This window comes from Oxyura jamaicensis, chromosome 3 (genome assembly GCF_011077185.1).
Source record: "Oxyura jamaicensis isolate SHBP4307 breed ruddy duck chromosome 3, BPBGC_Ojam_1.0, whole genome shotgun sequence".
NCBI lineage: Eukaryota > Metazoa > Chordata > Aves > Anseriformes > Anatidae > Oxyura > Oxyura jamaicensis.
Window position 1 is genome coordinate 47,074,098 of NC_048895.1, and position 27,033 is coordinate 47,101,130.

At 37.3% G+C, this 27,033-nt stretch overlaps 2 protein-coding genes across 3 annotated transcripts in view; one reads left to right on the top strand and one right to left on the bottom strand.

The window, feature by feature from the left end:
- PACRG (parkin coregulated) overlaps positions 1–15,011 on the bottom strand; it is a 210,800-nt gene extending 195,789 nt beyond the window's left edge. Inside the window, exons 1-2 of the mRNA XM_035323310.1 lie at positions 14,884–15,011; positions 14,555–14,730 (exon numbers count right to left, since the gene is read on the bottom strand). Coding sequence (XP_035179201.1) covers positions 14,555–14,701 — 147 coding nt within the window. The 5' untranslated portion in view covers positions 14,702–14,730; positions 14,884–15,011. The remainder of the gene's footprint in view (positions 1–14,554; positions 14,731–14,883) is intronic.
- Positions 15,012–15,216: 205 nt separating this feature from the next.
- PRKN (parkin RBR E3 ubiquitin protein ligase) overlaps positions 15,217–27,033 on the top strand; it is a 743,993-nt gene continuing 732,176 nt past the window's right edge. For both annotated transcript variants that reach the window (XM_035323308.1, XM_035323309.1), the window contains exon 1: positions 15,217–15,302. In XM_035323308.1, the coding sequence (XP_035179199.1) occupies positions 15,296–15,302 (7 nt within the window). In that variant the 5' untranslated portion in view covers positions 15,217–15,295. The remainder of the gene's footprint in view (positions 15,303–27,033) is intronic.

The following is a 27,033-nucleotide window of genomic DNA, read 5'->3' on the forward strand; positions in this document are numbered from 1 at the left end:
CAAGATCTTTGATGATCTGTGTTTAAATGGATACTTATGCTTGTATATGGCTCATCTAACTTCTACAAGGAAAATGAAAATCTGCATGGGAAGCCCAGAGACATGTAGATCAAACAAATGCGGTCTTTAAAATAAAATATAAAAGCATTCTGAGAGATATGGATGGCATTTAGTGTACAGAAAAGCATTAAAGGTGTAATTGATTTAATGTGGTTTTCTTAATCTGGATTCTTTTGGGAAAAAATAGTATTAACGAGGCCAGGGAAAATATCAGGTTCCATGTACCTTCTTACTTTTTTTTTTTTTTTTATGCAATACTTATGTAAAAGCTTTACAAAGCAAATGTCGATGCAACTTTATATCCACCACTTAAATCCTGTAAAAGCAGTTAGTGCTCAAGCAAATGTTACAGTAAGAGCATTTAAATAAATATAATATTTATTTATAGGCTACATTAAGTATAATTAAAATAAACATTCTGCTGAACAGGAAATATTTTTCTTTAATGTGATTTAAAAATATATATAAATCTCATAATACTGTTTTGTATGATTTGTAGAAAACAAAGTTAATTCCTCAGCAACATTGGAGAAAATCCAGATGCCCTGACATCCTAATATTTTACAATAGAATATTAAGCGTTTTTACCCCGAGTTACATTTTATCTTATCCACAACAGTGAAAAAAAGTTGTGTATATATGATTACTGCTTGCTGAGTTAGGTTGGCGGTTCTATTTATTTCTGAGTTACTAGACAAACCATCATTATAGCTGGCCTTTTCATTAACAGACAAGCTAAAGACTGAATGAGGCAGAAAACCTAACTTCCGTTTTTACCCCAAATAGGATTCTTTTCAGTTGCCTGGATAAATATGGTGGTAAAATGCAATACATTTCCAGGACAAATAAAACACTTCCATCAATCTAAGATGCTTGAAATGTTGTTTTCCCTTACATAATTACATGTTTTTAGAGTTAATTTTTATAAATTAGCCTATCATACAGTAGAAAGAATCACTAGTTATACATCTGGTTAAATTCAACCATATTCTATAATACAAACTACTTTTTAAATCATTATTGTTTTACTTATTTCTAGATAAGGTTCAAAGTGCATTAGAAATTTGAGGCAGAATAATAAATTCTTAAAAAAAATATGATGTCTTGGAGAGATTGTAAAACTGAAAATAGCACATCATTGGCTTTTCCCTTTAATAAATAACCTAATTTTTAACTTTCTGATAGCCATGCAGCTCCAGAGATCTGTAAAAGGTGTTCCATTTTGCACAAGCAGAAAAGTTGATTTATGATTCAAATTTTCTTTTAAATATGATTTCAAACGAAATTAAAATATGATTTTCCTCTAAATTCTGCCTGATTCAACCACATACACATTTAGTTTATACAATGTAAACTAATTACCAATGTGAATCACACACTGTGAAAAATGTTATTGAGCATTGCATAGCACACACTCAACTCTGCAAGAACTCAGTAACAGAAGAACATCTTCAGGATGTGGTTTATTATGACATAATAACTCCTAGAGATAGTAATGTTATAATTTAGTTTACTAACGTAGGTCTCTTGTTTACCTGTGGAAACAAGACCCTTCAGACCCTGATGTCTCAAAACTGAATTATCCGATGATGCTGGTTAATTTATTCAACTACTTTTTTCTAGCCTAACAGCACAACAATATATTCAGCCCACATTTATTCTAATCTTCATCAAAAATAATTACAGTAACATAGCTAAGTAGCAGCTAGCCATCTGTCTTTCTCCACACAGAAAAGTGAGCCATTAACAAACTCTTCCAACTTAGATCCTGGAGTTCTAAGTGAAAAATATCTAGCATTCACATGGTGCAAAACTCGGCTCTCCCCTGAAGCCTTCCCCAAAGACGTGCCTTGCAGCTCTTCACAAAGCTCTTGTAACTGTGGATTATTTCAGGCAAGAGAAGGTGGATTGCAAAGTCTGGACACCTGTACAGAGAAGGCTCAAGAGCGCAACACAAGTACATCAGACTGAATTGTTTCACTGATCTCAACAACTTTGGGAAGCGCAGCATAGACTCTCAATACCGTAGGTTTAAGCTACTTTTGTTTATCTGTAAACCTCACACAACCTAAACTCTATTCCAAAATGAACACATAGGCATTACAGATTTCAATTTACTTATGCTTTTTTACCGTCACATCATTTTCAAAAATATATGTGCCAGTTACTTTTTAAATCAGCTTTTCTGTCACATACAGAATTCTGTCAGTTCAAATAACATTGAACCTTGCAGGAAAACAAGACAGCATTTCAAACACTTCATTGTAATATTTAGAAGTGCCTTAAAATGGTGAAATTTTACTTAGATTACATAAACAGAAATGTGTATTTGATTATAAAATAAGTATATATAAATACAGAAAGGAATTACATTTTTTTTTTTAATTGAAATTTTGTATAATTAATACTGAAGACCCACACACTGTCAGGAGGAATAATAGATGTAAGATACACTGATTACGAAACAGTAATAATGATAACATAAAAGGAGACATAGATTTTATATTCATTACACTGGGATAAGACATGCTGTTTAGCTCTTCACAAAATGGTGGATAATAAGATTTTAAAATTACAGAGTAAGAAAAAAGTATGCCAGTTGATTCTTATTCTCAGGGAGCAGGGGGTTGATGTAGAATGAATTAGTTAATAGACCCATAATATTAATGAGATGGATAGAGGCATTGCTAAACTTGTAGTGTGGCATGTACTGTCCTTTAGCAGTCTGCATCCCATGCACTTCAAGTGAATTAAAGAGACTTTGGGCTTTTTTTTTTTTTTTTTTTTTTTTTTTTTTGTGAATATGGTATAAAAGAATAGAATCATAGAAACATTAAGGTTGGAAAAGACCTTCAGATCATGTGGTCCAACCATCACCCTACTAAACCAAAGTAGCGGGTAAATTTTGCTAGTAAAACAACTGAATTGCCTCTTTGGAACTTCTGAGAAGATTATTTATTGAAACAAATGTGTGGAGTTTCCCAGCTTCACAGAGGTCACAGCAAGTGATTTCATAATTAACCACATATCATCCACCAGAGACGTATATACAGATTGCCATATATATACACAAAAAATGATTTTTAAAAATGAATTTGTAATTTGTGATCGCAATGTCCACAAAGCCCCTGATGGCATGGGTTCTGATAGGACAATAAAATCGAAGTGGGGGAGAAGAATCTGGTTATTGTTGTCCAGATCTGACTGAAAATCATAGGCTGAGATGTAGATTCTAGCAGGGAAGTACCTAGTGCTGCAGTTTTTCCTGACTGCCTGAATTAAAAGCAACCAACCATTTTTACATATCACTACAGAAGGATAGTCAAACAAGACATAAAGGATTAGAAGGTAAGTATTTGATTTTGGGGTCTTACCCATTCTCTTATTTTACCTTCTCTCTTTGTGCCTCCACTGGAGATAGGAATACTTCCCTACCTTACTCATATGATATACTTATTCATATGATTATATATATATACTCATGCACATACTTCCCAATTTAGCCATAATTCAGGTAGCCAAAGGACAAGGGGCATTGCCCATAAAATGGGGCATAGGTAGTTCCGCACCAATATGTGGATGAACTTCATAGGTAATGGAGCACTGGAACGGGCTGCCCAGGGAGGTCGTGGATTCTCCTTCTCTGGAGATATTCAAGAGCTGTTTGGATGCCTACCTGTGCAACCCGCTCTAAGGAACCTACTTTGGTAGAGGGGTTGGACCCAATGATCTCTGGAGGTCCCTTCCAACCCCTATAATTCTGTGATTCTATATATTTACTCATACCTGAGTCCTAGTTACTGCACTGAATGAGGAAGTTCTAACTAAGCACAGAAAACTGTAAAATCTTCTGAAACAAAAACAACAGTATTAATTGTAGTGGGAAAAAAATAAAATTAAAAAAAATATTTTTTTCACAATTAAGGTAGTCACTGGAAAAAGTTGTTCAAACGTGATGTAGAATTTCCATTCCTGAAGTCAATCAAAGCCTAGCTCTACAAAAGGCCAAGCAGCCTAGCATAATTTGAAGTAGGCCTTCCTCTGAGTACATGCCTGTAAAGAAGTTGGACCAGATGATCTCCAGAGGTCATTTCAAATTCTATAATTAACACATACTACTGCACATAAGCACATTTTTCAAACCAACATGAGAGATAAAGCATTAATGTGTGGTCTGAAAAACTCCTTTTAGCCTGAATGTTCTCCTCAGCTACTACATAATATAGTGTTTTATTCTTGGGAAAGTTATCATAAAAATAATAAAAAGAATAATAAAAGGCCCCTTTTTCTCCCCCTCTCCCACAAAAACACACACAGAAAGCCAACATATTCTTCCACAGAATTCAGATTCTCTGCCAATGACCTAAATCTGGGCAGCTGGGCTTTCAGACTTGGTAACAGCTTTCAGAGTGCATTAGTCTTGCTGGTGAACTATTTCATCTCTGGCACCGCTAAGAGGAAGATATCCATGCTTACTTCATTAAACCTATCAGCAGTGTTTGACACTGAAGGTCAGAACATGCCACTGACTTGCCTGGGAGACTGGCAGAAATGAATCAGTCACCCTGAACTGGATAGGTCAATTCCTATCAGTCAGCTTGAAGACAATTCAGAAGGGTGGTTTCTTTCCAGCCCTGAAAGCTTTTATATGTGTAATGCTATGAAAATTGGTTCCACCATTTTTTAACATGGAACTTTATGAGACAGAGACTCGTGTGGCAACAGAAACTAGTAGACTCCTTCTTTTGTTTCCTCCAGCAAACACAGACGGACTGCTGTCATAAGGCCCTTGTGAAAAACTTAGATGTATTGTTAAAAATTCCTGGAATAGAGAAAAAAAAGTGGGGTACTGGGAATAAAAAAAAAAAAAAAAAAAAAAAAAAAAAAAAAAAAAAGAAGATACTCAGGACCAAATATTGCTGAGAGGCTTGATTAGGTACATGTATATTTTTTGTGTGTCTCTGCTGGAAGGGAGATTATTTACGTGGAAGACTAGCACACTCTGAATGCCTTAAGCAAGACTGAAGAGCTTGTCAAAATTAAGTTATTAGACCCTTCTGGCTCTTCACAGAGCATCAACATGTAAACAGTGCCACCAGTCACATATATACACATACCCTCTCCATCTTTGCTTTCATAATTTCCAGTTGTACATTGATGTCATTATCTACATATTCACTTTCAAACTGGAATGTTGCAAACACTGTAGGTGAGGATGACAAGAATGACTTAAAAAAATTCAGTTCTATCATTCTCAAGCTCTTTATACTGTACTTCAAAAAAAAAAAAAGGAGTTTAAAGGATAAACATGCATATTTTCATTTTAGATAACTAAATACAAGGCCTTCCATAGTAACCACCTAGAATTCTGCTTAGCAGGTTCATTTAAAACTACAAAACTCATTTAACTGAACATGGAAAGACTATCATTTTTACATTCCATCAAGGTTCTCATATACAAATTCTGAAAATATCAAGACTTAAAGTCAAATCTCTAGTAAAAACATGATTTTTTTTTCTTCACAGGTTAAGGAAACTTCTATATCTTTATTGATCTCCAAGCATTGAGACAGTAAATAAAACTGTCTTGAGAAAATAAACAGCATAAATACAAGTCTCATTGCAGCAAATCGACTTCTTGCTGATATTTGTTCTGGACGTTGTACTCTTCTTCATAGTCAAAACCCTCAGCTATCAGTTACACTTTCTGTGGACTACCAAAAATTGAATCTAGTCATTAAAAGTAAGATTTTAACATAGGATGTGAATCTATTTTGAACACTAAAGAAAAACAGTAATATACGCTGAGAAAATTAAATTAAGTATCCAATACAAATTCCTATATTAGGAGTAAAATCCTGGCTTCTTGAAAGCTATAGAAATTACCATAGCCTTCACCAAGACATTTCATTTAGTACCTCAGAATAAATCAAAGTTATCGCTAAATATTTATGTTCCACGTTAACTGAACTCAAAGCTCACTGAACTTTTCAAAAAATGCAAAACGTTTTTTATCAATGTGGAAAGAATTTATTATCCCATTATATCACCCTACCACTATCACTTACACCCTTTTATCTCTAAAACAAAGTAAACTTTCTAATAGTACTTCTCCATAAAATCCCTATTCTTGGAATAATTCCTTTTATTACTCTAAAAGATATAGTGTGGTACATAACAGCTGGTAAATTAAGTGGTACTTCCATGTTATGAATTGTTCTTTTCTTACATAAATAGCAAAACCACCCTCATTTCACAGGTTTACTCAGATTACATAAATTACAAAGCAATGTTTTACATTAATGAATATTGATAAAACTGTTTTTGTCTTAACTGGTTTATACACAAAGCAGTTGTTTCATCCATGCCCTTTGTTTTTATCTACCACTTAATTGTATTGTATTTATAAGATCTTATTGTTGCAAGGCAGGTATTCATTAATAATACATAAATGTTTTATATAACAGTCTGTTTAATATACATTTCAGTGTTTAGTCTTCCTAGTAGCTTTGCAGTTGCAGTCCCGTGACTGCTTTTTTTGTGAAAGTGTTATGATTACTAGCTTTCTATGTTTACCAATGTATGTTATCAGAAAGCGTTTATAACTTTTGAGAACTGTTTCTTAAATGCGTCATACATTTTCATTAAATTCAATTTCTAGTAGATTAACATCAGAAGGTTAAACAATAGGACCCAAAAAAGAGCAATACACTTACTGGTAAATTACACAACTTAATATTGCATTCTTTAACCTGGTTAAACTTTCGCTTCCCAGCTGCATATCATGATAATCAAACTACAGAACTATCCTTCTCTGGGTCCAATAGACTCAGAACACAAGAGTGAAGTCTTTAGAAGAACTACGGACAAAATGGAGACTACCTTCAATCCACGGGGAAGGGCAGTTAAGAGTCAGCTGATGTGCACTTAGCCTCTCCAAAATATGAATGGGATTTCAAGCAGAAGATGTCATTCATGCATCTTAGCTGGAGCTGCCTTTAAGGGAGCTGTTTTGGCAACCAGAACAAACATTTTGCTTGTATTTTACAATCTGATAAGTGTTTAGTTATGTTCTCTGTCTAAGCCAGCTCTTTTGTTATCAGTGTTAAACCAGTATTTACTTAAAACTCATAAAAATGAAAAATACTTAGGATTGTAAAAGAACAAGAGCTCATAGCATTCCACTTGCTAGAAGAATAAATAGGAAAAAAAAAAAAAAAAAAAAAAAAAAGACCATTAGAAGATACTCAGGACCGAATATTGCTGAGAGGCTTGATTAGGTACATGTATATTTTGTGTCTCTCTGCTGGAAGAATAAATAGGTTAAAGCATGGGAAAAAAGGATCTAACAGGAGTGCAATGATGGCATTATAAAGAACGACTTATGGAATACCAATCTGAAAATAAAATCTGCAGTTTACTGATTAATTAATGACAGTCTAGACTATGCAAACTTATTTTAATATATGCCCCAAATACACCTCTTGCTATTACTCACTAATAAAAAATTGAACAATGGAGGAAGAATTGCTCTCTTGCTATTAAAGGGTCCTTTGTTTTCTCCCTTAAGCAGAAAAAAGATTCAATCCCATCTGGTGAGAAATGGAAAAATGATAATCCAAACTGAAACAACACTGTTTTAACCCAGTAATTTCCTCAGCAAAATTTATAACCAAAGATCTGAATATTGTATAATATTAGTAGGCATGGTACTGTTTGCAGACAGCTTAAATTTCTGTACTAATGATTCATTTTGCCAAATAATGACAGAAGAGTTTGTGAACTGTCTCTCAAGCTTAAATGTGTAACTGACTGATTTCTACTAATACAACTGCACTTTGTAATTCAGTTGCTTTTTCACATTAGCATGCATTAACAATTGTATAACACATACAATTTTAGCACAGTGCCTGAATTCTTCATGATGACCAGAAGTCTTCAGATAGTATCAAAAAAAAATATTAAAACATGATTGTTGTCCTGAATAGAAATATTGCAAGAAAGGTTAAATATGTCCATACCAGAAGCTCATAATCTAATCATGACTTAAATGGGTTCTAAATAGAACCCATTTAATGAAGTACTCAAAAATATTTTTGTGGACTTTTAAAAGTTGTATCTCTCTGTATATGTATGTCTAACTATAAAATACATAGTGAAATTTGACTATTCTGTGGTAATTACATATAGGCATGAAATGCAAATTCCTAACAGTGATGCTGGTTTAGTTAAGCATATAATTTACAGATATTTGCAGATATAATGGACTCTATAACACCCTATTGCCTTATGGTTGTATAACGTTCTAAAAAAAAGTATCCTCTAACTCAAGTAGAAGTTACATGATTCAGGCAGAAATCACTTTTTGAGTTTGACGGGCTACATTACGTGGGAGTTGTCTTAACTGTTCCTTTGACCTTAAACTATAAATCTAAAACCTGTCAAAATAAATGAAGGATACACAGATTAGAAGGGCATGAGATGAGGAAGTAAAACACAGCATAAAAGATGTAAAAATTCAGTTAATAACACTTCCTGTGAAAAATATTTTTTTCAGTCATACCTTACAAAGCTTCAACACAAAAGTATAATGAGTTTATTTCTTAGAGATTTTTTACAGGAAAAAAAAAAAAAAAAAAAAAAGATTAAAAGATTATCTAAGGTATTCTAATAAGATCTTGGTAGAAGCTTTGTAAGTACATCCTCTAACTCTAAAAGGTTTCTAGCCACATGGAACTACTCTGCTCCCACTCCCACTCCCCCCCCAACAACAAAAAAAAATAAAGCAGTTGGAGAGGAGAAAATGCGGTTTCTGCTTCCATAATAGCTTCTAAATATTAAACAGCCACCCAATAGAGAGCTCAAGCTTTCTCTTTTGCAGAGTCAGGTTGTCTTCTATACCCTTTGTGTCTCCTCTGTGTAAGGTTTTTGCTCCACAGAACTGTTTCAGAAAAGAGGCAGAGGTGCCATAATTTCTCCTTCCCTACCTCCATTGCTTGTACTGTAGGATTAAGACACCCTGCATAGGTAACAGTCTTCTACATAGAGACAATTGACCCAGCTACCTTTTCTTTCATGTAGAATGATGTTACATTTTTTTTTATTATTTTTATTTTTATTTTTTATTTTTTAAAATATATCAAGTTATCGAGCTTTCTGAAACAAAGAATACAAATGTATGTTCTATGGAAACTTCTGAAGCCTGGGTGGTGAGAAAGCTGTACGGCAGATGCTTTCTAACTTATCTTTCGCATTTTTCTATTGGCTAGCTCTACAGACATATACAGCTGCATGTGGGAAACGATGACTTTGGATAATTCCCCAAGACTCAACAAGTTTAGTGCTTAGAATCTTGTTCTGAGACTACTGTTAACTATTTACTTTTTTTTTTTTTTTTTTTTTTTTCCTGACACTTAGAGTCAAGCATCTGAAAACTTGGTGCCCACTGAATTCAGTGAAACACAAGACTAAGGTACTCACATACTCAAACCACTACAGGATTTTAACTTGTATGAAATCTGTAAACATGTAAGAGCTTTTCTTTCATAAACTCACAAGAATTTAATCTGACATTTGCTGTTTCATATTAGTTCTAGGTTGCAAAGTTTAAAATAGTTTAATTCCAATGTCAGAATTGACAGAATTTGACAATTGTCTCTGTAACTATCTCCAGTTAGAATAATTTAATCATTAGCTCATAAAAATCTGATTAGCAGAGGACTCTTGAAATACCACTGTCATCATGTTTTAAAATCAATTTACCTCCTCTAGCTATGAAATTTAAAATCATTCAAGGTCTTTTCTTAAGTAAAATATTGTGAATCAGGTGAAGCGTCAATCAGATGAAATGTCAATCAAAAACATGAAATGGATTTTAGCTCCTAATCTGCTTACGATTTTAAGTCTTACTATAGTTTAATTCAATATGACTGAATTATCAAAAAAGGATTTACTGAAGAATTAAATGTGTAACAGATTTCATAAATGAAACAGCATGATTTCTTCATGCTTGAGGATATTAAAACAAATCTTATCACTGTAACTATGAAAAATATCAACCTTCAGTCACATTTGCAAACAATTAGGCACTGATTTTAAAGTCTTAAAGTATTTTAAAATATCAAGAGCAGTATGATTAAGCCTCATAAGTTACAGCTGGAAAACATAATACAAAATACAGGTTCTTAGAAGACATTATAGTCTTAAGTATTAGTGCTTCTCCTGTGCTTTTACATTATACAAACATGGTCTCTATGGTATAGTAACATGGGCATTAAAAAATAATAAAAAAATAATCATGGAATTGGAAAGGAACATGAGTTTCCAGAAATAAAAACAATGTGTTGAAGCTTTTCACATTTGGATCTAATGGAAGCTGAGTGCCTCACTGATTCAGATGCATGAGTACGAGTAGTGTCACGGAGGAGGCAGGAATATGCAGCAGGAGCAGGCAGGGTTGTAGCAGCCACAGATTTGCTAGTTTACACTGTTACAGACAGTACCTCAAGTCTGCACTGCTGGGAAAACAAAGTGGCGCTTTTAATCTAGGCTTAACCAGGACCCCAGTTTAGTTACTGCATGGCCACAAGAATGCCTAGGTCATGTAAAGAATAAATGTCCAGGGATGAAAACCATGTTTTGCAAATGTAGCACAAATTTATGCTGCTGTGTTTGTGAAAATACTCTGCTAAAACTTGGTTTCATAATTGGTTTTAAATGAATTAAGACTGCGATGTTGCAGACGGGGGCATTCCCACCCACTCAGCTTATGCTTGCAACACATTCCCATTTCTCCCCCAGTACCAGCTGTGAGAGCCGGGGCTTCCTGTGTAGTTGCAAGAAACACCGATGTACATGCAAAAGGAGAGACAGAAGCATATGGTCAGGACAGGGAGGAAGGAGGGTAGGAACACGGAGCTTTGTGGCTGTAGGAGCTTTGCTCACCTCAGTCCCTAAGCCCACAGTTCAACACTTAGCTTAAACGGGATGCAGTGTTTTTCATCAGGATCAGTTCCTTGATCTGCCAACATTGCACAAATGTGGGCACAGTAAGGGGCAGTAGTAACAAGCAGCCTGAAACAGGAAGAATATCAGACTACCTTCCAGAGCAATGAGAGTTTAAACTGCTGTTTAAAATGCTGTTAATTGTTTCAAAGAAGAGTTTAAACCTTGAAGACTGAGACTTCATTGCAGTACAAACTCCTAGATGAGGAACAGAGGGATAAATATATAGAACTGCAATCTAAATAACCTTTTTTTTTTTTTTTTTTTTTTTTTTTTCTGAGGCAACTCTGGCATTTCATAGTAAGGGATTCAAGGTTCATAAAACATAGCAAAACAAAGGACAATTATTTCATAGCTTTATTGGCTCAGCACTCATGAGGGGGTGTCTTAAGTTCCAGTTCTGTTTGAAAAACATCAGATCCATTCTAATAAGTAATGATGGACACAAAGTACCCAAGCTTCCAAAACTGCAGGACGGATCTATGCACTACACTATGTAGTGAGTTTCCTACCCTGACTCTCTCTAGTGCTATGAAACCTAACTTTCTGCAGCACAGTAACAGAACTTCGAAAAGACACATATACACTTTTTCCTCTGCCATCTTTTTCACCTCAGTAATCTTGTAGTTTGTTGGCTAAGAATCTTTTAAAAGTTGGGAGATAGACTGGAATTCACTTTCTACAGTTCCCTTTAAATAATAAAACAGATTTTCTCCCTGAAAAGTGCTTTTACCACTAGTTTATTGAAGAAAAGGGGGCACTAACACTCTTGCACACTTACAGGAAACAGGAAAATTAGCAACTGTCCAGTGGGAATCAGAAGTGAATAGAGATATCTTCCTGCTGTCCACATTCATGTATAGATATTTTTGTACTTGCTACCCTGCATATAATTTTTTAATTATAATCCTAATTCTACCCCTGTAGTACATTCAAAGTGTGAGCACATAATATGGCATTCTTGATTCCACTTGGAGGACAAAATAAGTAAAATGTAAATGTCATGGTATCTACCTTTTTAGTATAGAAGACCTTTATTGGATCTTGCTCTTAATTGCAACCGCTATACAGATCTCTAATTTTGGAAGGCAGTAACATACAACACATCTTTTGGTTCAGGAACAATTTTCTTGGTGAATATTTATTAAGTAAGGTATTTTGATTAGTAAATTTTAGATATAATATGCCAAAGCTGAGAAATGTCTTGAATATTCTACGAAAGTCGCCAGAGGCCTATGTTCCTATACTTACTACTGGCTATGAAAGCAGACCTTTGGAGAAAACTTTATCCAGCAACTTCCACTTAAAATAGCTTAGTTAAGACACTCCTTACACAAGCAATATCAGAGAATTCTAAAACCTTTACTGCTATATTTACAGTAACGTATGCATAATGGTAAACCATTAGACTCGATGCTCTTCTCACTGCATGCTTGCAGCAAAGGTTATTAATCTGTACCTCATAGTCTGACCTGGAGATGCTGAACATGTCACTGACAACACTGTGTCTTGTCATGGTGTTAAAAAGAATTACCATGCTTTAACTATATTAGCCTGCTCTGCTTTTAACCCTCCAATCAACTCCTAAGCCTTCCATGACAACTTCATCTATGATGCCCACCTCCGACAAGTGAGTACTTAATAAAATTGACACTCCATTTCATCAGCTGTTGGGAAAGAGAAGAGGAACTCACAGTTCTGCGCAGCCAGGGTGGCAGTAAGAAAATCCTTTCTCTATTCTGACTTTTTGCACATTGACGTCAGGGAAATAATTCCAGTGGCTGTCTGTCCTTGCTCAGAACTTTTGGAAAAAACAGCCCTGGCAGGATGAATCTTTCAGGACCTCCAACAGTTTAATTGCTTCCTAGGGATGCAGGAACAGAACCTGTGGAATGGCTCAGGACTTGGTTAACCCTGCCTCTGACAGGGTGCCATGGGGGCAGGCAGGGCAACAACCAAACAGGTTGCAAGACAGCTCAGGGAATCGCTGCTGTGGGAGAGTTCCACACCTTAGCCAGGGGAACCCATGACTGATCTGACCTTCTGCAAGGGACAGGCCCACCTCCAATGGGATACTGAACCACAGAGGTCCATGCCAAACAACATGAAACATTATTCAGTGAGTGGCTCCAAAGGCAGTCAGTTTGCCTTTTTGCTGTTGCTAGATGACACTACCATGATTACCATGATTCTGCTAATAGGTAGAATCGTGACCATAAAAGTTAAAATTCTATAAATATTTAAAAGAAAACTTAAATTCTAATTAAAGTGATAGCTACTCATGTTCACAAGTAGAGGCTCCTTTTCAAAAAATCAAATACATATATTTCTTAAACCCTGATGAAACTGCTGATTCTTCCAGACTATATCATGTATCTTTTACATATCAAGGTACAAACAAATATTTTTACGTGTTCATGACTTGAATTTTGTCCAGTGAAATATCTTTAAAAATTAAACCTTAAACTGACTGAAGCCTTATAGTCTAGTTTTAACTCTCTACAGTTAAAATCCAGATAAACAATCTTTAAAACACACCTTGCATTGTTTTTGCATAGTATTCTTCCCACTAAGATAAAACATGTTTTGTCTTTACTAATACGAAGAAAGCTGTTTATGCATATGATTTCTATTCCGTTTAAAGTTTGTTTTAAGATGGACTTTTTTTTTTTTTTTTTTTTTTTTTTTAAGAGGGTGCTCTGGCAGATAACAAGTCCAGAGACTGCAAGAGGAAGACTGCTACAGCAAAACAAGGGAAATGATGTATTTTATAGCTGCAATCAGAAGGATATATAGAATAATAAATAAAATCAAACACAAAAAGGTGAAAATGCAAGACTTTGTTAACACTTTGATTTGTGTGGAAAAAAAGCCCAATTCAGAAGTTTAATATGAGCACATTTGTGCTCATATTAGTTTATCCGCTTACACATCGATCATTTGTATTCTATGCTAATTGAAGCTTTTATTTCTGTTTTTTTAATATGATAAAAGTAGATAAATAAAACAATTTAAAGCAATTTGAAAGGTCCTGATTCTAGTATTTTCAGTCATGTAGCTCCAAACTTGTTAGAAATTGGATTTGTTAATGAAAATGAAGCTTGATGGATCAAGTCATCTTTGTCTTTGAACTATCAGCTGGAAAATTAGTTTGAGTCCTAACTGACAGTATTTTGCTACATGTGAGATAGTAAACTAAGTAATTCCATGGGCTGACACTTCAATACAGTGCCAACACAGAGAACTTGTGGCTCCAAACCAATACACCTGGAGGTACAGCATCACACTTTCCACAGGCACAGGCTGTTACCTCATGATAGTAATTCCGTAAAGCCCGAAAGTGATTTGAGCTACCAGCAAACTCCAGGTGAAATTTTGGCACCCCCCCAGCTCCCTGACAGGCTCTGCACCCCCAGTTTCACCCCGCTACGCTTCCCGGCGGCATGAGGGTGCGTTAAGCGACACCCCGGTATGCCAGCAGCGCACGTACCACGGCGTTTTTCATGAGGGCCTTGACGGTGAAGCCGTCGGTCACCTGCTGCCTGCTCTTCTTCGCGCGCCCCGGCGGCTCCTGCTTCTGAGGGCGCCGGTCGCCTACGGGCGTCAGGGGGCTTGCGGCCGCTTTCTCTGCTACCATCCCGCGGCGGACGAGAGCCGACGGACAGACTGCAAGGGCAGACAGACAGATAACGGCAACCCAACCACAGCAAGTCAGAAAACGCGCCGAGCCCGCCTGTGCCCCCCTTCCCCACCCGCGGCACCCCGCTTCTGCCGCCCCCATCCCGTACCCTCCTGCCCCCGTCCCCAGCCCCCTCTCACCACGCGGCGGGGGGCGCTCGGGGACGGCTGGGGACCGTTGGGGACCGCTGGGGGGCTGGCACCCCCGGAGCCGGCGCTCGCGCCCGTCACTAGGCAACGCGTCAACAACCCGCCGCCATGACGGGGGGAGGACGGGGGGGGAGGGAGCGGCCACGCTCACGGGAGAAGCCCCAAAGTCGAATAGAACAAGCTAAGGAGCCCCACGCAGCGGGCGGGCGGGAGGCGCTAAGCCAGCCGGCAGAAAATAGCAGAACTTAATTAAAACGTGTGTGTGTGTGTGTGTGTGTGTGTGTGTACAGGGGGAGAAAAGCCGGCGGTCACGTGAGGTGCGAGGACACCAGGACTACATTACCCACAGGGCCCCGCGCCCCCCCCCCACGGTGCTCCCGCAGCTCGCCCCCTCGCCGCCGCCATGATAGGTGAGTGAGCGCGCCCGTGGTGGCGGAGCCCGGATGCGGAGCCTCCCGCGGGGGCCCGCCCCTCCGCTGCCCCGCCGGGCGTCACGGCCCCCCGCAGCCCCCCTCAGCCCCCCTCAGCCCCCTGCCCTGCCATCGCCGCCCCCTCCCGTCCCTAGGAGGGAGCGCTGGGGGTCAGCCTCCCCTTTTTTTCTCCTCTGGTGGGGAATAAGTCAGCAGTAGCCAGTCTCGGGCTTGTCACCAAGGTCACCTCTTGTTGGTTTTAAATCCTGTGCCCACGTCAGTGCTGTGGGGCAAGGTCCGTGGGGCTCACGCACCTTTTCGGCCTTGGGGTGTCCTTGGTCTGACATAGCGCTCGCTGGCTGTGGTGTAAAAAAAAAAAAAAAAAGTCACGGAATCCTAATGGGACGGGCTGTGGCTGTTTGAGCTTTGAGGGGGCTTTCTGGCGCAACACGTGGGGCGGGTTTTTCAGCTGGCATCTCAAGAATGTCATTGCAAATTACTCCACGATCCTTGTGGATCTTTCAACAATATTTTTTTGGTAGCAATATATGAGTTTGACTATTTGTGTATATATATATATATTTCCTTCAGCTTTGCCAATGCTTAAAGTTAAAATATTTGTGTGGCCTTTTCAGTCTGTATAGGTATTATGCAGGTGGTTTTTTCCTGGAACCTTTTTTAATGCATTTTGTTAGTTTGGGGCTTTCTTCCCCCACCCCAAGATATGAGAGAGTATTTTAATTAAAAGTATTGGCTCAAGGAAAGCACAAGAGGTCAGGTATTCCACTATATCATCTTGCAATGTTACCAGTTCTGCTGATTTGATGCCTTATAGTATATAAAATGTGTGTTTATAGAACTACATTGTTTGTTTGTATTTGAGTGCTTTAACAGTGCTTTAAAAAGGTGAGTGTACATAAGGGACTGCCCATATGGTTACAGAGTTCATGCCTCTAGCCTTATAACCTTCATGATTTTTTTCAGTTTACTCACTGTGTGTACAGGTAACACTTTTATATGACTGAGGAATTATTTTTCTTTCGCTGTGGCAGACAAATGCTTGTGATTATTTATTATGAACTGTACTTCCCAATTAGTTGCAAATTTATGAACATGGCCTTACATGCCCTGCTGCCTTAAATGACTTAAGCAGCAACCTTTTATTTTAATGAAAAATGAAAAAAATACACACAAAAAACACACACAAAAAAACTAAAAAATTGTGTAAATATAAGAGTTGTTTTCACAGTTCATGACGTAGTGACCTACTGTAATAGTCTGCTTTCTGAAAAGGTTTTTTCTAAACACTTAAGAACTAGGAACATAATGGCAAAAATGGGGGCAGGAAGGGAAGAGGGAAATAATGTTCAGTCTGTGCCAACTCTCCTTTGATCTGAGTGTTTAAAGAATTACGCTATGAGCTACATGATATATTTTCCAAAATGTGTTACAGTCACCTCTCTGGAAATATTTGATGTCTTCAACGAGTTCTTGTGGCAAGAAATTCTACAAGACAATTCTGCAGCATTGGGCAATTAATTCCTTTAATTGATTTTTAATTCCCTCTCTTACTTTCATTTAATGCTTCTTAGTGCTTGCACTATGAGATAGAACAAACCTGATTGCCATGTTAGCATTACTATTTTATATTTTTATCATATTTTTTTTTCTTATTAATTTCTCTATTTTTTTGCCTGGTGAAATAGTTTAAAACTTTTACTCTGTCTTTCTCTAAGTGTATGACCATGCTCACGCTCTTCTTTCAACTTCCTTTTTCCATGTGAAGTTTTTCAAGTTTTGCGTGTGTACCTGTGTTTTCTTTTTCTAGGGGAAGGATTTTTTTTTTTCATGTATCATTCCAGAAGAGGCTAGACTTACATAACTGTTTTTTAATATTCTTCATATGATTTCTCATCCTGCATGTTATTACATTTTCCCATCTTGTTGTTATTTGTCGACTGAGAAGAGATTTGCAAAGAAAGATCTGCCAGTAGATAGATTTCTCAATGCTAACATTTTACTTGGGGAACAAATACACAATAAAAAGAAATGTGCTTATTTTCAATAGGAGGTTATTCCTTGGGGGAGGCTTTCAAAATATGCAAATGTCTTTATTTTCATCTGTGTGACATCTGCGTTTAGAATACCATATCAGCAAGTTAATTATGTAACAGTCCATTTGTGTAGAAAGTCCAGGGACAAATTTATCTGGTAAGGGCACGGCAGCTGACCCATGCATGGCACCGCACTGAAGTCATGAGTGTTTCTGGAATTTTAATTCTTTGGAACGTCTTTAAAAGTATTTGTCAAGATGAATGCCAAAGGCGCCTCTTGCTTTTGTAGATGCTTTTAGATGATTGTTTATTCTATAGTGTGCTTCGCTTCTTAAGTGAAGTTGCAAGAATGATTCCACAATTGTCCTTTCACTTATGCATATATTACTTTTTAAAGTTACAGTCTATTTCTACTACTTGCTGATGGGTTGTTCAGTTAAGAACTTTAGGAAACTTTTATATAGATGTGATTAATCATTTTTTACTCATGAAAATTATTTCATTATATAAATGAGAAACACTGAATTAAGCATTCAGTTTGAATAGAGAGTACTGTATGTGTATTTGTGGTGGTTTTACCTTGCTGTGCAGTTGAACTCCACCATAGCCACTCTCTCACTTCCCCTCCTTAGAAGAAGAGGGGGAGAAGAAAGTATGCTGGAAAAAAAAATCTCTACTTCTCATCAATGAGCGATGTTCAGTCATGTCCCAGGAGGCAGGGCTTCAATGCATCTAGTGGTTGTTGAGGAGACAAAACCAAGAGACAAGCTGGTAAGTACTTGACCAGCATTTACGAGATCTGGATTCTGGTTTTGGCCTGAGAAATAATTCTGGGCAAGTGTTTGCGTCTTTCTGAAAATGAGCATCTCAGTTGTAAAACAGGAGATGTACAATGAGATGAAGATGCATGGTTATAGGTTACTAGCTTTATTAATCTTGTGGATTACTTGAAAATTAATGGTCAATTTTTTCTCATTGTTGTGTGAGAAAGGGTGATTGTTTATCAGGATTTGGGCAGGACTGAGGGAAATGCATCAGTCATCTTGAACACAGAGAATCCAAATGGTTTCTTCTTCTTTGCGCTACTCCACAGGAATCCCACAACAAAGTAATTTCCTTCTGACATTTATCTGCTAATTACCTATTAGATGTAAATGGAATAATAATAATAATTAAAAAAAAAAAAAAGCCTACATCTGTATATCTTTCTGGCACCAGTCAGCAAGCAGATTATGTGTGTTGTGAGCTTTTGGTGCTCATGATTTGTAGCTTATCTTTACCATTCCACAGGTGGCCCATTTTGTCAATAATTATAGTTGGAAGTATAAGCAAAAAGCTGGAAAAAAATACTTTCTCAGCCATTTTTTTCAGAAGTTTTCAGAAATTTGTTTCACAGGTTCTTAAAAGTTTTATCTATTTCAGTATTTGAAAGATTCCATTCTTTTTCGTAACTTTGACACATGTAACATTGGTAAAATACTGGATTTCATTTTTCCAGCTTGGTCAGAGCAGAAAAAAAACATCTATAGTGTAGATCTCAATCTTAAGTCTTCATTTATTTTTTCTTACAGGTTTATCTATTTGACAGAGTTACACAATTTGAGTCATTTTTTTTTTTTTTTTAAACTAGCTGAACTCTGTAAGGTTTGATAAATAAAATCAGTACAGCACCCACGTAGATGCATTGCACTGCTTGTCTGTTATCGCTAGTGTCACGCAGCTTTACAATGAGCTGTTCGTAGTGCTCTGTCAAAATGTTAGAGAGCTTTTTTGAGGACACAAAGAATATATAATAGGGCCTTAAATATTTATGAAACGTATTTCGCAATGATTTCGCTGTTTACATGCAAGTCTTGTTTCGGAATGGTTATTGATAATAATTTTAAGGTCAAATTTTTTCTACCACTAAAATGAGAGAGAGAAAATACCGTTAGCTAATGATGTAATTATGGAGTAATAGTCATGATGAAATGGTGAGAGGGTTGTATTTAAGGTTTTGGGAACAAAATCTCCAATTGTTCTCGTAAGCCAGAAACTAATGGAACATGTTTAATTATTACGATTTTACATATGAAATATTTCTTGGTTGACTTAATAAGCCATTCATTGACTAATTCTAAGTAACATTTCTTAATAATTTTCTGTAGCTGCTAAAGAGAGGTCATTTGCTTTAGAAAGAAAACTTAAGTGGTAGAGTAGCAGTAGGTCTTGCAGATGATTTTGTTTACTATTTGCTTTTTTCCTTAAAGGGTAATAAAGATGGCCACCTAAACATGAGGATATTATTATTATTTAAATTAGCAATGAACAACATCAAATTGGTCAGGAAGTAAATACACTTATTTTGAAAGATGATAAAAGTTATTCTTTGCGGATTGACTAAACAAAAACTTCCAATAGGCATGTGTACCTCAGTTAATTTGATAAGACAATTTTTTCAGGTCGCAAAATTCCCAGCAGTGTGATTTGATGCACCATTGCTAATCTGTGTCCTGTGGTGAAGAAGGCTAAAACTGTAGCAGGAAATGTGACAACAAATGCTAATCATAGGCTATCATAAACAGCAAGTGAAGGAACCTTTTTTTTCCAGCTCTTTAGCAGCATACAGCTTTTATGTTGCTATCTTGTCACAATAATGTCGCCTTTTAATAAATAAGAATTATCAAATCTTCTGCTTCACTGTTTGCTGTGTCAAGCAAATACTACAGTAAAATCAGTAAATATTTGTGTTAAAAGTTGAAAAAAGATACAAAGCAAACTTAATGTTATTTGGCATTTTATGCTACCAATAGTTTCTTACCATGGGAAGCTAGCAGTTCTGTAAATTTATCGGTTTTCCATTTTATTTTTCTTTAGATGACAGGGTTATGTAGGCTTCTTAAAGGATTACTTAAAAGTCAAAATAAATGGTGGAAATTCAATTTATACTTAGGTTCTCAACTTCACCAAAAAAAACCAACAACTTCAGGTTTGTACTATGGAAATATATTTATAAATGGGGAAAACAACAGCTTTGCTCGGCAAAGTACTCTTGATAAACAGCTCTTTGAGATACTTCTAAAAACAACAACAACAAAAAAAGCAGTGCTATGTGCTAAATAGCATAGGTATAACACAGGATAAAAATGAGATTTAACACAGATTAAAATCCAGGTTAGCGTGAGGCTTTGTTTTAATGTTACAAATTAGGCTACAGCAGTGCTGTCTTTAGGTATTGCTGTTTCTCTTGCTGTACACTGCTCATTTCTACCCTTACAACAAGGAACAAATCTGTCACTTGCAGCAGAGCAACAGTCTCCCCAGGCACACTGTGAAGTCGAAAAATAATCCAGAATCTGTTCCTTTTTAATCTGGGTCAATTCCTGGAGTTTGTTCATTGTGTGGTGGTCCCAGAGTTATGCGGCTGTAATAAAGGGACAACCCTTAACCCTGTTTTATTGCTTGGCCCTTTATATTTTCAAGTCATGTACCATGACTTGGTATCATGTACCATGGTGGTGGTGTGTGATGCTGCTCATTGCCACCTAAGGAGAAAATTTCGGTGCCCTGCCTTCCCCCTTACTACCTAACTGTGTGTTCCTTGTGCTGATACTTATATTCAGTTGGCCCCACGCTGAGCTAGTTGAGTGACCTAGGTTATCAAAATAACACTCTGGGGGTGGTGTTGGGGTTCTATTATTTATTTTATTTATTTTTTTTCCATTTTATACCCTATATCTGCATATCACATCAGGCAAGCACCAATGTTGGTGCCAGAGAACTGACAGCCCACAGCTACATTGGCTAAGTTACTTCTTAGCCAACAACGTTGGCAGTATTATGTTCCTGGAAAGGCCATCTGCAAGCTTGTGATGGTTTTACTCGAGTGGGCAGCCGAGCTCCACCACAATCGCGCTCTCACTCCTCCCCTCCTCAAAGAGGAAGGGGGAGAAAAGACAACACAAAGAGCTCGAGGTTTGAGATGAGAATGATTAAATTAAAGGGAAGGGGAATGGGGAGAAAAAGAAACAAAAGAAACAACAAGGCCGTGTGGAAGCACAGAGAGAAAGGAAAAAAAAAAAAAAGTTATTCTCTACTTCCCATCAACGAGCGATGTTCGGCCACGTCCCGGGAAGCAGGGCCTCAAAACGCGTACCGGTTGTTCAGGAGAGACCCTCCGCCATGAGAGCCCCCCTTTTATTGCTGAGTGTGACATCAGGTGTTATGGAATATCCCTTTGGTTGGCTTAGGTCAGCTGCCCTGGTGATGTCCCCTCCCCATCAATTGCCCACCCCCAGCCTGCTGGCTCCTGGGGGCCTGGAGGGAGTTCTGATGTTGTGCCAGCACTACGCAGCGATAGACACAGCACTGGAGTGATACCAGTGCTGTTCCAGCTACGAGTGCAGAGCACAGCACTGTGTGGGCTGCTGCAGGGAAAGGTGACTCCATCTCAGACAGACCCAACACAAAGCTTTCTATAGGCATTATAGGAAAAAATAAAAAAATTAAAAAGGCTTAAACTGAATTTGCAGTAAGATATGGGGGTGGCTTCAGGGAATTCATCAGGACATATCATTCAGAGAATAATAAAAAAAAAAAAAAAGGGGAGAAAACCCCAAACCATTAAAAAAAATGTAGCAGATGACCTCTAGATAGCAATGTCAGGTCAGCATTTCCGCAGAGAATGGGAGATGAAGATGACAGTACGGATGGATTGTGAAGGGCTTTGACAGTGAAATATGGTTCATACAGCAGTAATCAAGTCAGGGGAGAATGGGAACCAGGGTGAAAGTTTTCTTTCTCTGGATGACTGATCATACCCCTCTGTGTTGTGCTCTTTTTCATAGCGTTGATAACCTCTGCTTTGTGCATGAGTATTTCTGTTTCTCATTATTATGAAAATAACCCTGAAGAAGGAAAATGAGAATGAACTCTCTCAGTATTTCTCTGAATAAGTTCAGACTAGGAAAAAAAAAAAAAAAAAAAGGTAGAGTTCTGCAGTATTCTGTTCATCTAGTTGTTCTGAAAGGAAACTGTAACTTCCTAAATGCTAGTATTACTTTGTCACACACATACACTGTGTTCCCTTAGGTTATTAAAGCTCCTCTGTCACCAGTAAAGTTTCCAAAATCATGTGCAAAATCAGGTGGATGTAAAAGTCCACCAGTCATCATGCTCAGTCCCACCTCCTATAAACATTTTGAACTACATTTTAAAAAAATCTTGAATTTAAAAGAAGGGTTCCCATTAAGGAAATCCTTAATGGCAAACAGATTATTCCTACCAAGTTTTTGAACTTGTAGTTTACTGAAGTATGTTATGCCAATTTAACATCCAGATCAGCTTTCACTGGAAGAGGATAACTATGTAGGAGAGGTGATCCGGCATCTGCTGTTGCTGTGGGTGTTAGAGGAAGGAGAGGCAGAGTCAGCTGTGTGATTGTGTATTTCTAGGATGCACTATGCCTGACTTTTTCAAAGATTTACTGTGTTCTAAAGCATGAAATTCAACATCTTGCGCTTTCTCAGTCTCTGAGCTCTATGAAGAGTTTTTGCAACAAATTAAAATAGCGGACATCAAAGACAGGTGGCCCACAGGCTGATAAACGCGTTTAGTTAAGTGTTGAGAAGTGTACTGCTTTCTAACAGAGGACTTAAAAAATAAGTAATGAGGCATAGGTGACTTGTGGGGATGTATAATTTTACTATCCCCTGTGCCTTGTAAAAGGCCAAAGCTCTTCAAAATATTTGTATATTTTGAGGAAAACTATATTCAATCATTTTATTTCTTAGTTTTGCTCCATATTAATGCCTTTGAAATCATATGCCGTATTTTGAGCATGTGGGAATTATTTAAGAGCTGTGCATATTTTTAAAATGACAGTTTTACATCAAAGAGTATAACGTTTTCTTTTACCCTATGCTTCTCACGCAAAGTGGCCTAAGAAAAGAAGTTATCTTCTCCTTAGAAAAATGCACAGCATAGACCATTGGTGCTCGTGGTGCCACAGGGCAGGGCTCCGAATGGCAGGGGCAAAGCTGCCCTTGACGGCCTGGGAGGGGAACCCCAGGCCCTGTGTCCCCCACCATGGAGATCCCAGTCAGGGACCTCCCAGAGAGGCCGGGCAGTGCCAGGCAACATCAGCCTCCTCTCCCTTCCCATGGCAGCCTCTCCTGCTGCGGGCTGAGCTTCAAGGAAAGGTTGGACCTGGCGCATAGGGACATGGTGTAGTGGGTGACATTGGTAGTAAGGTGATGGTTGGACCATGTGATCTTGGACGTCTTTTCCAACCTTAGTGATTTTATGATTCTGTTCTCTGGTTCTGCTGTCATAGGAGATTAGGGATGGAAAACTGCAGTCCTGCAAGTTGTGCTGGACTAATTCTGACTCCTGAAATGGGGCATAGCTGTCAGATTTGCATTTCCTACTGTGTTTGCCATACTCTTGAAAGATAATGGTTTACAGTTCCCATAAAATGCATAAGGCAACATAATGCAAGGTAATCGCATTTGGAAGTTGCAATCAAGTCTCAGTGGCAGGCTTGGGGATGCACAGGTTGGTGCCAGCTTAGCAACCAAAGGAAAAGTGTTTGGAGAGTTTTCTAAGTAGAGGGTTGGTTTATTTGTCATCTTGGTATTCTATTTTGTTTAATATAACACCCTGGATGTTTCTACCACAATACATACTGGAATAATGGTATTTTTGTGTTGTAGATCACTAAAATACTTACTTCAGGAATATGTGGAATAATCTTTCTGAGGTTTAATTTGATTAAATATTAAATGAAATCTGAATATAAAAGAATACTGGCATTTCAGGCACATGACCTGTTTCAAGCCTTTTTGTTCTCTGCCAGTGTAATTGTAATATGTACAGAACTGTATCAGGAGACAGCATTTGTTTTACTGGATATGTAAAACAAATGTGGATATGTATTGTGGAACAAATGGATATGTATTTTGTTGATTCTTTTCATACAAAATGTTTTGTTATGACTATCAGTAAGGTCTGTTAGATATGTGTGGGCATTTTGGATTTGGTTGTTTCCTGGAAGAGGAAGAGTCTGACTCTTTTCTCTGTTGTCTGGTTAGTAGTGGTATATCTGAAAATGGGATGGTGAGTGGATAGGATAAATACGTGTGTAAGATCTGCTTCTGTATTGTGCTAAATATTTGTGGTAGTAGAGTTGTGTAAGTCAATTCAGATATAGATGAATCAGTCATGAAAAGATACTGTTCCTATTTCTTTTTCCCTTCCTTCTCCCCCACATTCTCTGCTGCCATCTGTGCATCATGCCTCATTCCTCTCACTGACCATATTACTAATTTAACTGTTGAACTAATTAAATTTACTATTGTAGTAAAAAACCTGCCCATTTTTGCTGGATATCATCCTAATGGAAAGGCCCAGTGAACACCAACGTCAGATCAAGATAAGTGGGAAGTGCAGACGGAGAGAGCAAAAATAGGACAAAACAATTTTAGCAGGATGCATTTTGATCTGTGTAGTCCTTCCTGTGTATGTTTACCCTTAATTATTGTGGCATATGCTCAGCTTCTACTGATGTCAGGAACGTATCCAGAGCTGACCAAGGATTTCACAGTCCTTTGGACCAAAAAAAGAGGTTATATATGAATTCCTCTCTCACTTTTACAAAATGACAAAGATAAACTGAAAACAGCATTTGTAGCAGGAAAGAAATTCTTGCATAATGAATGTGTGACTATAGTATCTATTTTTATCTATGAAAATATTTGTTCCAGCCTATCTGTGAGATGAGAACAAAATTAAGAATTCCAAATTCCACTGCTAACTGGAAGTAATTAGAAAAAGGCCTATTCTAACAAAATATGCAAACTCATATGATATTTTGTAATGAATAACAGCAAATGCTACTGCTTAAGAGTCCTTGCCAAAGTAATGTGTGTGATTTTTGTAGGTGCATTGACAGCTGAAGCCATTATTGGATTCTGTTTTGATAGCATTGCCTCAAGAAGTAGAGTAGCTTTCCTAATTAGAAGCACATACATCCCCATTTACTCAAATGAATTTATTGAACTAGCATACGCTGTATCATGAGACTATCTGTTGTGTAAGTGGTCAAGCTACAGAAGCAGACAACAATACTGAGAATGGTACAGGATTTTCAAATCATTGTAATTAGCAGAAGCCCAAGGGAAAGTACAGCCATTAGTCGAAACTCTGATACTTTGCAAAGTAGTTTTATGTAAAAGAGAGACAATTCATTCTTTTCAATCAATTCCATTATTTATTGATTTTTTTGTGTGTGTATGATGTATTGTACATAAGTATTGTACTGAAAATTAACACAAAATGTAGCCAGTGATACGTGGAGTTTTCCATTAAACAAGAAAAAATGGAAATTTAGAAATATACAGATATACACCCAAACTTCAGAGAATGCAACTGTAAAGTTCAGTTTGGAGATTATTAGCAGGCAGGCTTTAATTACATAACTGTCTGTTATTTCATAATACATTATTTTTACCTTCTGAACTACAGTGTGTTGTACCTTGGAAGTGTTTACATTTTAGGGCTTATTTCAAAAGTAGATAAATTTTAATATAGTAAATTATGATCTTTAAAAACTGTATTTTAACATTTTTTCTGTTTCCATATATTGTACTGTAGGCCGGCCCCCCATGCCTTTGTGTTTTGTCAGTGCAAAAAGAGTGGAAAGATGGCTACCTTACACAACAATTCAAGAATCTATCAGAAACCTCTCATCTGTTTTCTTCCTGAGGTTGGACAAGATGGAGAAAATCAGTTCACTGCCCTGCACTTTTTGAGGCAGAGTGAGGCCTGCCTGATTATATTGCCCAAAAGATGGTTTAGTAGCTTTTATATTGCATTAGTTTATAAACATTTTCACATCTACATTTGCATTATTAATGTTTGACCCAGGAAAAAATCTAGCACAAAAGTTACTCTTCTGAGGATTATGAAAATAACTGTGAGAGATTTGCCACATACAGGTTATAAAATCTGTATTAAAATGATGAGACGAGGAATCATTCAATTTTTTTCCAGACATTTATCGAAATTAAATTTGAGTTCAGCAATCTTAAGGGTAGAAATTATTGATCAATTAATTGAAAGGCTGCCTCTTATTTAATGTCCAGACATTTCTACTGCGGTAGCTGGTACTTGTACTGGTAAACATGCATCTCTCAAGTCAATCTGTTTGATTCATGAGTTCTCATGAATTCAGTCAAAACATTTCAGTAATAATTTGTCACAATTATGATGCACTAAATACACATTACCTTTATGTAGGATATTTTAGTGATGTTTTCTGTTTTACAATGGCCATATGCCTATTTTGTGTAAGCCACAGCATCTTCAGCATTTTTTTCGAAATATCTGATAGTGCTTTCCAAAAGAAGTGGCTTTGTATATGAATGAAGTGCTTCAGAGAAATTAATCATGTTTTCCTGCCTTTTTTTTTTTTTTTTTTTTTTAAATCCCTGACGTATTCTAGATAGTGAGGGTAATTATGACCTCTGTATTTATGATATCATAGAATCACAGAATGGTTTGGGTTGGAAAGGACCTTGAAGATCATCCAGCTCCAACCCCCCTGCCACGGGCAGTGACACCTCCCGCTAGACCAGGTTGCTCAAAGCCCCATCCAGCCTGGCCTTGAACACCTCCAGGGATGGGGCATCTACAGCTTT